The 14,689-nt window shown below is 47.9% G+C and overlaps 1 protein-coding gene across 1 annotated transcript in view; it reads left to right on the top strand.

The window, feature by feature from the left end:
* Positions 1–14,689, top strand: part of DNAH5 (dynein axonemal heavy chain 5) — a 335,447-nt gene that overhangs the window by 248,891 nt on the left and 71,867 nt on the right. The window contains exon 61 of the mRNA XM_078785114.1: positions 10,999–11,175. Coding sequence (XP_078641240.1) covers positions 10,999–11,175 — 177 coding nt within the window. The remainder of the gene's footprint in view (positions 1–10,998; positions 11,176–14,689) is intronic.

Genomic DNA, 14,689 nt, shown 5'->3' with positions numbered 1-14,689 from the left:
TAAAGTGTGTTAATGTCATTTAGAAAGTAGTTAGGATGAAGTCTCCTCGCACCATCTGCATCCACTCACCTGAGGTGACAGGTACTCCGCACCATGCCATGTTTAATTATTTTTACTGTGCAAATGTTTGGATTGTGAGACGCATCATGACATGGGTGTGAAATTGTGCGTAATTCCATCTCTGCCTCCTTATGAGGATTGATGATGAATTTGGTGATGGCAAATTTTGAAGTAGAGGGATTGTGGAGACGAATTTGGTATAGGGGAAATATGGGGAAGACGTGACAGTAGTGACGAATTTGTAAATGTGTAAATTTTTGTACATATGGGGTAAGGGCAAGGGTAGGGTAGGTGACAGGGGGGTGACGTACGGTAGGGACGAGCTTTCTCACTTCGCCCTCCGTACGCATTTCGCCTTGCATTGCCTTATTGATGTGTACCCTTGTGACCTTAACCCTCGCTCAATTGTCTTTCCCCTTTTGTCTCCCACATGACCTGTGCGCCACTGGGTGCCGAGGGGAGCGTGCGTGGGTCGGCCATTGTGCGCCCGAGATTCCCAGAACCAGCTGTCTGCATCGATGCACCACATTATGGACCACATGGGTTGGGGCATGGCCCCTCTGCTGGAACCGGCCATGAGGGCCCGAAATCTTGCTGGCGGACCTTGGCCACAGGGCACCGATGCCCCACAGGTGAACCACACTAGTCGGCCCTGTGGGCCATAAATAAAATAAATAAAAAGGACACATTGGGTGCAAGTTTTAATACAAATAGGCCGCCAGTAAGCAAAGCAAAAGAATGACAACATCTGGAAGAACAAATAATAATCACCAGCAGAGGGAGCCGAAGAGCAAGAGACACCTGCAGGGTTTGGGTTTGTTGGTTTTATTTTATTGATGAACAGTGGTGACTGCACCGATTGGTGCTTGGGTGCTTGTATTGGTGCGTTTTTGGGTGCGTTCATGGTGCGTCGATGCAGAGCAGACTGTCTCCCCCCAGAAAGAACAATTACAGGTCCTGGGTTAGTCTTGTAAATAAAAGTAGCGTCAAGTGTAAATAATGCTTCCCACCGTCAGTGTGTAGTTTGAAGACCATTCCGCAATTCGGTTAACTGTGGGCGTAAGTCTGTTAGGCAGGGTGCAATGGAGCAGCGGGACACATTTATTTATGTTTTAAAACTGTCGCACTCAGGGTCAGGTTAAAAGTAGAGGGAACTACACCTACGTGTCACACTAAAAATAAAAGTTGTAGGCCCGGGTCGTGCCTAAGAGGAGGAGGGTGCAGTGTTGTGGAGATGAGGACTGTATATTTTTTGATTGTGTGCTGTACTATTATTATTATTGGTTATTCTGCGCCCCCCTACCTCCGGAGCTGTGTAAAGGTGAAAGGGCATCCCATAATTAGTCCACAAGCATACACATCAGCCAAATAATAGAATACCCCTGTTGATAGTTATCTCTTATTCTGTGTTTTAGGGTAAGGCTGTGTCTCCCATTAAGTGAAGTACTCCATTGCACCAGTGAAAGAGAATAGATCCCCTTTCATTCCCATCCCCAAAATCCCCATTTCCTTCACATCCCCTTTCGTCATTGCCGAGCCTCGATTGACAATATTACATCCCCTCTCGTCATTGCCGAGCCTCGATTGCTGAATTACCTCCCCTCCAAAAACCACCATTGACCATGTGCTCGAGTCGGAGAAGAAAGGCGTGTCTCCACCTCGTCATAGAGGGGAAGAGGGGCGTGCCCGCCCGTCGTCATCAAGGGCGGAGCCCGAGGGTCGCGCGACCAACCAGGGCCGAGGTGAGCACCCCGATGGGCGTGTCCAAAAAGGCCGGCGGCTTAATTGCCGGAGGCGTTATAAAGGCGCGCACGCAGGAAGCAAGTGAGTTGGTCACAAAGAGTTGGTCACAAAGAGTCGGTTGCCAGAGAGAGTTGGTCACAAAGAGAGAGAGTCGTGAAGAGTCAGTCAGTGGAGTCGGTGGTCAGTTGGTTGCGGTGAGGAGTCGGTGGTGGCGGTCAGTGGTTGCGTTGGTTGCGGTGAGGAGTCGGTGGTGAGGAGTGAGTGAACCAAGAAAGAGTGGAGGGTTTGGACCAGACGAGTCGGACAAGGCCTGGCAAAGCACGCGACGTACACAGCAGCCAAAACAGCAGCGTGGGGCCTGGCCTGAACGGCGGCTGCTAAACGCGCCGGTTGTGCTGCGGGACCCCCTTGGACCTCCCTCTCCCTCCAGCCATCCACCTCCTGCCTTTCCACCCTTCTTGTGGACGTGAGTTTGTTCTGTTTGTTCTGTCCTGGGAATAAGTTAAGTCTGTAGATAAGCTAGTATTTGCACTGTGTCACCTGCGTCTTATGTGTTGTAAATAAACTTGATTGCTCCTTTTTGCTTATGTGTATAAATAGTCAATAAATTTAGTAGTATTTCCAAACCTTTCCTTGCCTTCGTTTTCCTCTTTGCATTCGTCGTTTTAGTCTTTTCCCCTCATTGAGCAGCTGCGGTGCGATCCGGCCAACGTTTGGGTGGAATCGGGTGAGTCGGGGATCCTGTTAGGTCGCGGTAATACACCACCGCTCGGTCATCATAACATCTACACTGCGATCTGTAACAATATATATATATATGCAGTTATGCACCTATATAGAATCAAGGCACCTCCTGGCTTTAATGGTGAGCACCAGCCACGGATTGTGTCTCACCCAGTAGAAACCACATAATCCGCAAGGAACAAACAGCCTGTGTGTGTATGTATGTATATGTATATATGTATGTATATATATATATATATATATATATATATATATATATATATATATATATATAGTATATATATATATATATATATATATATATATATATATATATATATATATATATATATATATATATATATATATATTATATATTTTATATATATATATATATATATATATATATATATATATATATATATATATAATATATATATATATATATATATATATATATATATATATTGTTGCGGTTTTTAGAACCTTCACTTTGTAAATTTAGTAGTAAAATCCCTTATAAATAACCCCTGTGTACATTTTCCCTTAATTGGCTGTTAATTGAAATAATTGCACCTGAGTTAGTCCACATTGCAACACGTAGCAAATCATAGGCCCTTTCGTAGTTATATCATTATTATGTGTTTCACGTAAGGCCATGTTGCCAATAGTTGAATCTGCGTTGCATCAATCAAATAAGATAGGATCCCTTACAATATCGCCGTGGCCTCCGAAAAGTGCCAGTACGGCGGCGTTCGCTGCTATTGCTTGGGGTTGTTCAAACCATCTGCAAAACTCCATTGCCCACGAGGTCATCTCGGAGAAGAAGGGCGTGGCCCCACCTCGTCGTCAAGGGTGGAGCCAGAGAGCCCTCGTCATCGAAGGTGGAGTCAGAGCCCTTAACCAACCAGGGCGCGGTGGGTTTGGCTTGGAAGGGCGTGGATAGAAAGATCTGGCAGGTTCGCGAGGGTTCCAAGTGCGGGGTTATAAAACCCTTGGGGTGAGGCCCCCACCGAGAGGTACGAGAGAGAGGAGAGAGCTTGAGGTACGAGGACGAGAGAGAGGACGCATGAGGCAGAGACGCATGAGAAAGCAGACGGGGAGAAGGCAAGAGAGACGAGCTACGTGGAGCTGCCGGTGTAAAGCCGAATACGTGGAGCTGCCGGCTCCTCGCTTCCAGCCCGGAGCGGACCTGCTTGCTGTGACCCGCAAAACCTTCCAGCCCGGTTGTCCCACCTGAACCTTCTCTTGCCTCCATTCAATTCCTGCCTGCAATTCCCTATTCGTGTGAGTCTGTTTGTGTTGTCCTGTGGGAATAAGTAAGCTTGTATAAGGATTGCACTGTGTCTTCTCTTCTGTAAATTACTTTCGTTTCTTTTCCGCTCCTTTGGTTTCTTTGGTTTTGTAAATAATAGTTAATAAATACGTGTTCCTCCTTACTTTCGTTTCTTTCTCGTCCGATCGCTTTCATGATTTCTTCCAATTGAGTACCTGTGGCACGATTTTGGCCGAACTGCTTCGCAATCGGGTTTAGTCAATTGCTAACGGCTCGGATTCCGGATTGCTAAACCGCTCGGCGAATACCATCTTGTCCGGGATTCGAGCGGTACTTGTCTCCCTGTTTTGCGGAGGGATTGATAAAGGTATTCGGGCTAATACCTGGACCAATAACCCTGATCAATCCCACCCCGCAAAAGAGCGTTACAAGTACCAGGACCGGTCGGACGGCCAGCTTAAAAAGACGAGGGGATTAAACCCCCCTCGGTAAGGGGAGTGCCGTCGCCCGGATCCATAACAATTGGTGTCGAGGAGTTGGGATTTGGACCCGAACCAAATTTTTAAGAACATCTAAAAATTTGGTAAAAATTTGGAGCAGCCGAAATTTTTATTAACACCTAAATTAAAGTCGTGCCATGGATGATCATGGTGATCGGGTACTGGTCGGGGAGAATGAGGGGTTAGAGGCAACCCAGGACCCCAGGGAGGAGGAGAGCAATGAGGATGTGGTAGAGGGGGTTGCAGGCGCACAAGATGGCGGCGCCTCGCACGAGGTTAGAGGCGCACAAAATGGCGCCTCGCACGTGGCCACGGAAGCCGAGCCCGCTCTACTAGCGGGCTTTGACATGCAGGGCCTCATGGCGCAGCTACAGGCAGTCATCCAAATGGAAATGGGAAACCAACTTGTGGGATTGAGGAAGGATATGGGAGAAATGAGGGACAAATCAAGGGCAGAAATGAGGGCCGATAATGAGTCATTGGGAAGCCAAATTTGGGGCCTAGAAAACCAAATTGGGGGATTGAGAGACGGGTTGAGTAATTTGGAAGATAGAATGGGGGAGCCATTAGAAAGCCAAATTGGGGGGCTAGAAGCCAAATTTGAGGGTTTAGACAAATTTGAGGGGTTAGACAACGGGATAAAAGGGGTGAAGAATGGGTTAACGGGGCTAGAAGACAAGATGGAAGGCAAATTGAGGGAAATAGGGGAGCAATCCGCCCGGGAAATTAAACAAATGGGGGATCAGATAGAGGAGGTAAAAATCGGGTTGGAAACCAAATTGGACACCCACAAGGGGGATTTGGAGCAGATGAGGGCGGCATCTACCAAAGAGATGGGAGAGATGGAGGAGGATATAAGGCGCGGAGTGAGCGAGGAGGTCGCGGGGGTACGCGAGGAGGTAAAGCGGGGTGAGGAGCGCATGGAGAAAGAGGTGAGGAACAGTACGGCTAGGTTACAGGGGGGCATAGAAGACCTGACGCGGGGAGTAGAGCAGCTGACAGTGGGACAAAAGGAGTTGGGGGAGCAGGTGGAAAAGAACACGGCGGTAATTGGGGGGTTGAAAGCGACCCATAAGGAAATAAAGAAAGAGCTTATAGCGACGAAGAAAGAATGTCAGATGGTACACGAGGGGTTGACAAAGAGGTTGGACGAGGTGACAGAGACAATGGAGACGAAGGAACGGGAAGTCAGAACGCACATATAAACGACCAAGGTGGCCTTAGAGGGAGAAATTGAAGGGGCGCACCGGGAAATAAAGGAGGTGAGACAAAAATTAGAGGAAGTGGAAGAGGGGGTAAGTGAAATTAAGAAGAGACAGAGGGAGACTAAAAAGGAGATAAAGGAGGAGGTGATGGAATTGGTGCAAGGTTTGTGCTCACAGCGTGATGATGTGCTTACTGACCAAATAAAGAGTTTGCAGGTGGCGGAGGAGGAGCGGAAGAGAAGAGGTGCCGAGGTGAGTGGCGATATGCTCGGAAATGTATATGGTGTGAGGGGAGATTCAGTGAGCTTGGGTGTTGGTTTAGACCCGGGCGTTCGTGAGAGGCCGCTGGTGAGGTGTGCGACAGGTGTAGAGTGTGTGGAAATAGGATGTGTGCAAGGAGGTCCGATTATTGGGAATGCGAGGGGTATTAGTGAGAAAGAATGCACACCTGGAATGGAAGAATGCACACCTGGAATGGTTGGGTGCGTGTGGGAATGTACACCTGAGTTGGTGGTGGCGCGGGTGCGAGAGGGCACATTGAAGCGCGTGATTGGGTGTGCAGAAGAGTGCACACCCATGGTTGTCACCGAGGATGTGACCAAGGAGTGGGCGTGAGGAGGTGTGTTGATGAAGTGTGCGAACGACGAGTGTGTGCCAAGGTGTGCGGTGGTCAGGTGTGTAACGAAGTCTGTGAGCGGAATGAGTGTACCTGGGTGGTGTGTAAGAGAAGGTGCAATGGCGGAGTGTATGGAGACACCTGGATGTGTGAGGAGGAAAAGGAACGAGTGGTGTGAGTATGTCCGGGGAGCATCGACGCTAAACGGAGCAGCGGTTCGACCGATGTTTAGCCGACGCGAGCCCTCGGTCCGTGCCGGGCTTTGGGTACTGCGGGAACCGGCGGGGGTCGTAATCACGGCGGTTTCAAAAGAACCGCCATGCATGACCCGGGCCGGGCCTCGCCCTGCATGGTCGCGTCCGCGCCCTGCTAAGCGGAGCGGGCGGCCCGGTGCGAGGGAAGGTAGGAAGGGTCGGGACGGCGACCCCTTGTGGTTGCGGTGTTCCGGCCGGGCGAGATTGGGCCATCGGGCGGGAGACCGAAAGGCTCCGCGCCGAGGTGGACCGTGGGATCTCGGCCCGAGCAAACCCCCTCCCCTGAACCGAGTGCCGGACGGATCCAACTGCAGGAAACAAATCACCCGCGTTCATTGCTCGGCTTTGCGAAGCCGGGCTTTGATAATGATGTAATGACGCACCGAGGCTCAAGTTTAGTGGACATTTGGTAGGAGTAGGAAATTGGTGATTGGCATGATTGGTAAATTTGATTGGCAGATGATTGGCAAATTTGATGGGCAGAATTGGAATTTGATGGAAAAATTGATAGTGAGAGATGTCCGATGTAGAGGGATGGCAAATCCACCATCCCTCGCGCCACCCGGGCACATGAGCACCAGTTATGGGGTTTGGCAGTGTAAGCTCGCCGAGGGAGGGTTTGGATAATGATTAGGGATCTAGAGCAATGACCATAGGTGACATGAGAATTAAGTAGCGACATTGTACCTGTAGAGGGGACGTAGAATAGATTATGTGGATTATAACGACGAGGGAGCGCAATAATATAAGGGGCGGCTGGGAAGCGCGAGTTTTAGAAGGGCACCAGGTAGTTTAGATGATGCAGTTGTGTTTGCTGATGAGCATGATGAAATGAGGAATTGAGGGGAAATGCTCGGGGGAGATGTGTGTGTGAGCGTGGGAAAATCTGGGTGCCTGAGGCAATGGTTTGGAGAGTTGAAAGTGTATGGAGCAGCGTATTGTGAAAAGTGTGAGGTGATTGTGAGTTGTATTGAGCGTGAAAGTGTATGGAGCAGTGTATGAGTGAATAATTGTGATTGTGCATTGTATTGAGTGAATGAAGAAGCCTGGGAGGAAAGGAGGGTGCAAGAGCCACCAGGTGTGTGTGAGCACAGGTGTGCAAGTGAAGCACAGGTGTGCAGAGAATGGTTGGATGAAATGAATGGTCTGGGATACATGGAGTATGGAATGGATGGTGTGGAGTGAGTATGGTGGAAAACGTGGAGTGGAGTGGTTGGTGCGAAGGGAGTGGATGGGGAGGATGGACCCCCATCACGAATACCCGGGGAGGGTAGTTTAAGAGTTAGGTAGAGGGTATAGGTAAATTGTGGTGGATATTGGCATCTGTGGTGCGTGTGGAAGAAATGGTGTTTGGATGGGTGCATTAGTGGAGTGAAATGGCTGGGCGTGTGGCCTGTTAGAGGTATGGTTGGTTGAGCGCTCCGTCACTGGTAGTCGGTCGGCCAGGTGAGGCTGCAGGTAGGCTCTGGCAGCCAGTTAGAGTTCAATGGGGCCCGAGGATCTAGAGGAAGGACCCGGGTAGCCCAGTGCCAGAGAGGGCACCGAGGGGGTAAGCGCCAGGGAGGGCCTTCCCCAGGTAGGTTAGTGAGGAGCAGGTAAGCTCGGGTGGCAACTTCCGTGTCGGAGGCGCACAGGTAGGTAGACCTGTTAGGGGAGCCACACGACTCAGCCCCGAAATTGTGCAAAGGCACAGGGAGTTGAATCGGGGGAGTCAGACCCCAAATTGGAGAGCGCCACAGTATGTGCAATGGGAGTTCGGTTTTTCGAACCGCATAGTGTAAGATGGCCAATGGTTTTGCAGGAAAAGACCCTGGGTAGTGTAAAGTGTGTTAATGTCATTTAGGAAGTAGTTAGGATTACGAATCTCCTCGCACCATCTACACCCACTCACCTGAGGTGATGACGTAACTCCACACCATGCCATGGTTGTTTTGATTTTTTGTTGCAGGTGTTTTGGAAATGTGAGACGCATCATGACGTGGGTGAGACATTGTGCTGGTTGTTCCATCTCTTCCTCCTTATGAGGAATTGATGAGGAATTTGAATCGATGACAAATTTGGTTAGAGGGATTGGTAACAAATTTGGTATTAGGGGAGATATGGGAAGACAGGACGTAGTGACGAATTTGTAAATTGTTTTGTAAATACGGGGTAAGGGGCAAGGGTAGAGTAGGTGACAGGTGGGGTGGCATACGTTAGCGATGAGCTTTCTCCGCTTGCTCTCCAGACGCGCCTCACTCTGCATTGCCTTTGTTGATGTGTACCCTTGTGCCCTTGCCCTCGCTGACTCTGTTTTGTCTTCCTTCCCCACCTATGGACCATGCTCTCTGGGCACTGAGGGAGAGCGTGCGGGAGCCGCATTTGTGTGCCCGAGCCCCCGCTGCCAGCTGCCTGGATCGATGGACCACTTATGGACCGCATGTCTTGCGGCCATGCACCACCTTATGAACCACGGTTCTGTGGCCGAGCACCACTTATGGACCACACGTTTGTGGCATGGCCCCTCTGCTGGGACCGGCCACGATGGCCCAGGAAAATCTTGCTTGCGAACCATGGAGAGGTGGCCCCCTTTTGCCCTTCAGGTGGACCACCCATAGTTGGCCCCTGTGGGCCATAAATAAAATGGACACGTTTTGTGCTTTTTTATTTATTTATTATTGTGCAAATAGGCAGCAAGCCACCAAGAAAGAGAACATCAAGAGAGAACATCTGGAAGAGACAACGGCCAGCAGAGGGAGCAGCAAGGAACATGAAGACCATCAGTTGTTTTATTGGTGCTTATGATTGGGCTTTGGTGCTTGCATGCTCGGGGATGCATTGCACTAAAATTCGGCATCCCTGGGCATGTGAGGTGGTGTATCGATGCAGTGCATGCTCTCTCCTCCCTCCCACAGGGTTCTTTTTCTTTTTGTTTCCCAAAGAAAAATGACAGGTCCTGGGTTGCAGTTTTGTAAATAGTCAAAATAATGTCACTTGTAAATAATGCTCCCCACCATCAATGTTTAGTTTGAAAATAATTCCGCAATTCGGTTAATTGTGGGCGTGAATCTGTTAGGTAGTATGCAACATAGTAGCGGGACATATTTAATTGTGTTTTAAAACTGTCGCACTCAGGGTCAGGTTAATAGTAGAGGGTATTACACCTGCGTGTCACACTAAGTTAAAGTTTTGTCGGCCGAGACGTGCCGTGAGGAATGAGGGTGCTGTGCTGCGGTTTTTAGAACCTTCACTTTGTAAATTTAGTAGTAAAATCCCTTATAAATAACCCCTGTGTACATTTTCCCTTAATTGGCTGTTAATTGAAATAATTGCACCTTAGTTAGTCCACATTGCAACACGTAGCAAATCATAGGCCCTTTCGTAGTTATATCATTATTATGTGTTTCAGGTAAGGCCATGTTGCCAATAGTTGACTCTGCGTTGCATCAATCAAATAAGATAGGATCCCTTACAATATCGCCGTGGCCTCCTAAAAGCGCCAGTACGGCGGCGTTCACCGCTATTGCTTGGGGTTGTTCACACCATCTGCAAAACTCCATTGCCCACGAGGTCATCTCGGAGAAGTCGGGTGTGGCCCCACCTCATCGTCAAGGGTGGAGCCAGAGAGCCCTCGTCATCGCAGGTGGAGTCAGAGCCCTTAACCAACCAGGGCTCAGTGGGTTTGGCTTGGAAGGGCGTGGACAGAAAGATCTGGCAGGTTCGCGAGGGTTCCAAGGGCGGGGTTATAAAACCCTTGGGGCGAGGCCCCCACCGAGAGGTACGAGAGAGAGGAGGGAGCTTGAGGTACGAGGAAGAGAGGACGCATGAGGCAGAGACGCATGAGAAAGCAGACGGGGAGAAGGCAAGAGAGACGAGCTACGTGGAGCTGCCGGTGTAAAGCCGAATACGTGGAGCTGCCGGCTCCTCGCTTCCAGCCCGGAGCGGACCTGCTTGCTGTGACCCGCAAAACCTTCCAGCCCGGTTGTCCCACCTGAACCTTCTCTTCCCTCCATTCAATTCCTGCCTGCAATTCCCTATTCGTGTGAGTCTGTTTGTGTTGTCCTGTGGGAATAAGTAAGCTTGTATAAGGATTGCACTGTGTCCTCTCTTCTGTAAATTACTTTTGTTTCTTTTCCTCTCCTTTGGTTTCTTTGGTTTTGTAAATAATATTTAATAAATACCTGTTCCTCCTTACTTTCGTTTCTTTCTCATCCAATCGCTTTCGTGATTTCTTCCAATTGAGTACCTGTGGCACGATTTTGGCCGAACCGCTTCGCAATCGGGTTTAGTCAATTGCTAACGGCTCGGATTCCGGATTGCTAAACTGCTCGGCGAATACCATCTTGTCCGGGATTCGAGCGGTACTTGTCTCCCTGTTTTGCGGAGGGATTGATAAAGGTATTCGGGCTAATACCTGGACCAATAATCCTGATAAATCCCACCCCGCAATAGAGCGTTACAAGTACCAGGACCGGTCAGACGGCCAGCTTAAAAAGACGAGGGGATTAAACCCCCCTCGGTAAGGGGAGCGCCGTCACCCAGATCTGTAACAATATATATATATATATATATATATATATATATATATATACATACATACACATACATATACATATATACCTGACATTCTTGTTTTGTTCAGGTGTTGAAAGAAGTGACAGTCAAGGCACAGGCAGCAGAACAGGTCAAGTTCGAGGTACAGAAAGTGAAAGAGAAGGCCGAGGCCATTGTGCGAAACATTTCTAATGACAAGGGGTTTGCTGAAGAGAAGCTTGTGACTGCCAAACCTGCTATAGAAATGGCCAAAGCAGCACTGATGGTGAGATCCTTTTTTCTAAGGTTTGCTTGTTTGGACACATTCCAGCACTGCGTTCTCCTTTGCTTTGTTGACTTGTTTCTTGCAGGTATTAATGGTTAAATATTATTTCCCCTTGTGAACACCCAACACAACATCAAGGGAAAGTGCATTGATTGATGGAATTTGAACATTTGTTGATTTTTTTTGAATATTTATTTTGATGTTTATAGAACAATACCGGACTTTCAAAATGCCGTATGAATGCTAAATGAAGCCTTTTGTGCATGCGCTGTGTAAGCATTTTCAGTTACTCAGTTATGCTTGCCGGGCACTTTTAACCTGCCATTGCTAAAATGAAACGATAATTCAAATCGACTTCTAAACATAATTTTCAGCATTTATATGAAAGAGAGGCAATTTCAGGATAGTTAACCATTATTGTTCCTCAAAATCTTGTGTCCCAAACCCATTTCTCTCTGTACCCACCTTACCCAGTTAAACCCAGCTGCTCTAGGACTCTGTGTCCTTCTCTCCTGACAAGGTGGAGAAGTTTCTGTCAAACCTCGACTCTCATTCTGCAACTGGATCAGACAGCATCAGCCCACGGATCCTAAAATCCTGCTCTGCCGCTCTATCACACCCTCTCTCAATTCTCTTCACCCTCTCGTTTGATCAAGGTCATCTGCCATCTGCTTGGAAATCAGCCAACATTACCGCTTTACACAAAAAATGTGCAAAAACAGATCCTTGCAATCATAGAGCAATCAGCAAGGTCATGGAATCCATCATTGCTTCTGATATTAAATCCTTCCTCTTCTCCAATGGCTTGATATGAGATCATCAATTTGGATTCAGACCAGGTCACTCTACTCTGGATATGCTGCTTCTGCTGTCTCAACAATGGATGGAGGTCCTCAATGCCAAACAGGAAATTAGAGCTGTTTCCCTTGACATATCTCGTGCGTTCGATACGGTCTGGTACCCCGCCCTGCTCACCAAACTCTCCTCCTATGGTATCCACGCATGGCTTGCCGACTTCCTCACCGGTCACAGTCATCGTGTGGCCCTGAATGTAATTCTCTCATCTCCCTCTTCCTGTTCAGGCTGGAGTTCCCCAAGGTAGTGTTCTGGGCCCTGTGCTTATTTTGCTCTTCATCAGTGATTTATCCGACTCTCTGGAAAATCCTCTTTGCTGATGACTCCACTCTCTGCCACTCCATATCTCAACCCTCAGATCAGCAGAAATCACAAACTGGTCAAACTAGTCAAGTAGGTCACAAACTGGTCAGACCTGGACAAAATCACAAACTGGTCAAACAAGTGGAACATGTCTTTCAATCCTGACAAATCTCACACTCTCACTATGTCTCCCCAAAAAGATCATCTGGATAACCCTCCCATCTACTTTCTCAACAATCCTCTCAAAGAAGTTCTGTCACACAAGCTTTTGGGTCTCACGATCTGCCATGATCTTTCCTGGGAAAACCACATTTCCAAGCTAGCCTCCAAAGCCAGTCGCCGACTGGGCATCCTCCGTCGTGCGAAGTCCTTCCTTGGCACACCTGAGCTCCTCACCACATACAAGGCTTTCATCCGCAGCTTGATGGAGTACTGTTCTCCCCTCTGTGCTGGCGCTCCTGCCTCACACCTAGCTCAGCTTCACGCTGTTGAATCCAAAGCTTTCAGAATCATTGGTATCTACCGTGATGAAGCTGATTCTGAAGGCCTTTCACTCGCTCACCACAGACAGGTTGGTGGTCTTTCTGTCTTCTACCGACTCCTCCCCGGACTCCTCCCCTACCGACTCCTCCCTCCTCCTCCTCCCCGACAGGATGTCTCCCCCAGCTCTGTCTCTGCTCTGTCCCCCAAATATTCCTTCAGGACGCACAAGATCTGCCAGCAACCCTCTTCTGGGGAAACTGCCAAAATCAAGACTCTCTGCTCACCTTCACTCTTTCATTGCTCTTTTTTCCCACATCTGAAACAAACTCCCTCACTCTCTTAAATCCCACTCCTTCCTCCAGGTCTTTAAAACAGCTGTTCACCACAATCTCTTATCTTTCCCCATCCAAAACCTTGATCTTTTCTACCCCTGTTAATAAACCCCAAATCCACCTCTTTCAATCCCCAACTTCATTCCTGAAATTCCTAGTGGTGTAAATTTGTTTTATACTGTGTGCCCCCCACCCCACCCCAAAGCCCTCTCCCTTCCACAGATCTCCCGATGTCCCTGTTCTCTACTGTTGATGTGCTTGTGTGCTTCCCTCTCTCTCCACATCTTGTCTACCGCTCCCTTTATTATATGTTTTATGTGTCCGTTTATGTTTTTTTTATGTTAACTCTTACACGAGCCTAAATCTTGTATACAAAAAAGAATAGTAATAACTAAAAAAAAGTTCTGTTCCTGAATGCAAATCGGACTCGCAAAAATAGAGGAAACACGACAAATATCTGTGGACGAGATGTTTCGGGTTCATACCATTTTCTTTTAGTACAAGCTAGCACCGGCTATGGATATAACACACATACACACACACACATGGGCAGATGCTTCTCATTTTAGCAATAGATGCAAAAAATTATTGTAATTTGTTTTGTGACCCCAGAACCAAACAAATTATATATTTATAGCAGCCATCACGGCTCCCTTAGCTCCTCCCCACCCCTCCCAACATGATTAATAGTAAATATCATCAATTTAAACTTACCCTGTACATTCATAAGCCTCAGACATGTCCTTCCATGGGTGTTCAGATCACATTACATTCACTGGTGGCGATCTGTCGGGGGTTTGTGCAGCACATGCCCGTCCACTCCGGCCTTCCACTGAATCACATAGTCTGGAGTTTGTACTCCGAGCAGCTGCCCGTTCGGCAAGCTGAGAAAGTTATCCTAGTCTTTCATTGTGCAGATGCACAGCCCTTTCTCTCAGGTACTTTTCCAAGTATGTTTGACTTCCTTTGGAGCTTCGTGAGCCATTTTAAGTAACGATTTTATCCCGGACACATGATGTATACTTTATTTTGCCCCAGAACGGCAGTTTCCTGGGTCTTCTGCGCATTCGCACCAAGCATTCTGGGGTGTATTATGTCATTTCAAATGTCCTGTATGAACATTTCAAAAGACCTGTACAATGAAGAACCATTTCTGGGCTTTCCGAATTCTGACTTGGCTTGTGCTACAAGTAGGGTGATGCCCGTTATTGTCTTTTCATTGACGTGGTCACATCCTTGATTTAGTTAACCCAAAATCTCTAAGCACCCAGGTACATCTACAAAAAAAATTTATGTCCATGTATTGTCCTACCGAGCTTAATATTGTGCTATTCTCCACTATGTTTACCTTCCATTATAATTGGGACGAGATTAAAACCCAGGCTAGACCACTCCAAAGTTAGAGTGCATACCTCAAATCAATTCTGCTAGTCCTATCTTTGTGCTGTAAACATCAATGAAATAAAAATTACATATTATGGAAAGTGCAAGCAACAGAGCCAACACAAAATGTTTTCTGCCTTGTCGACATCTTATTTGTG

This window comes from Myxine glutinosa, chromosome 9, assembly GCF_964187855.1.
Source record: "Myxine glutinosa chromosome 9, kmMyxGlut1.1, whole genome shotgun sequence".
NCBI classification, from domain to species: Eukaryota; Metazoa; Chordata; class Myxini; order Myxiniformes; family Myxinidae; genus Myxine; species Myxine glutinosa.
Note: the sequence above shows the minus strand (reverse complement) of the source record. Positions and strands in the feature narration are given on the sequence as shown.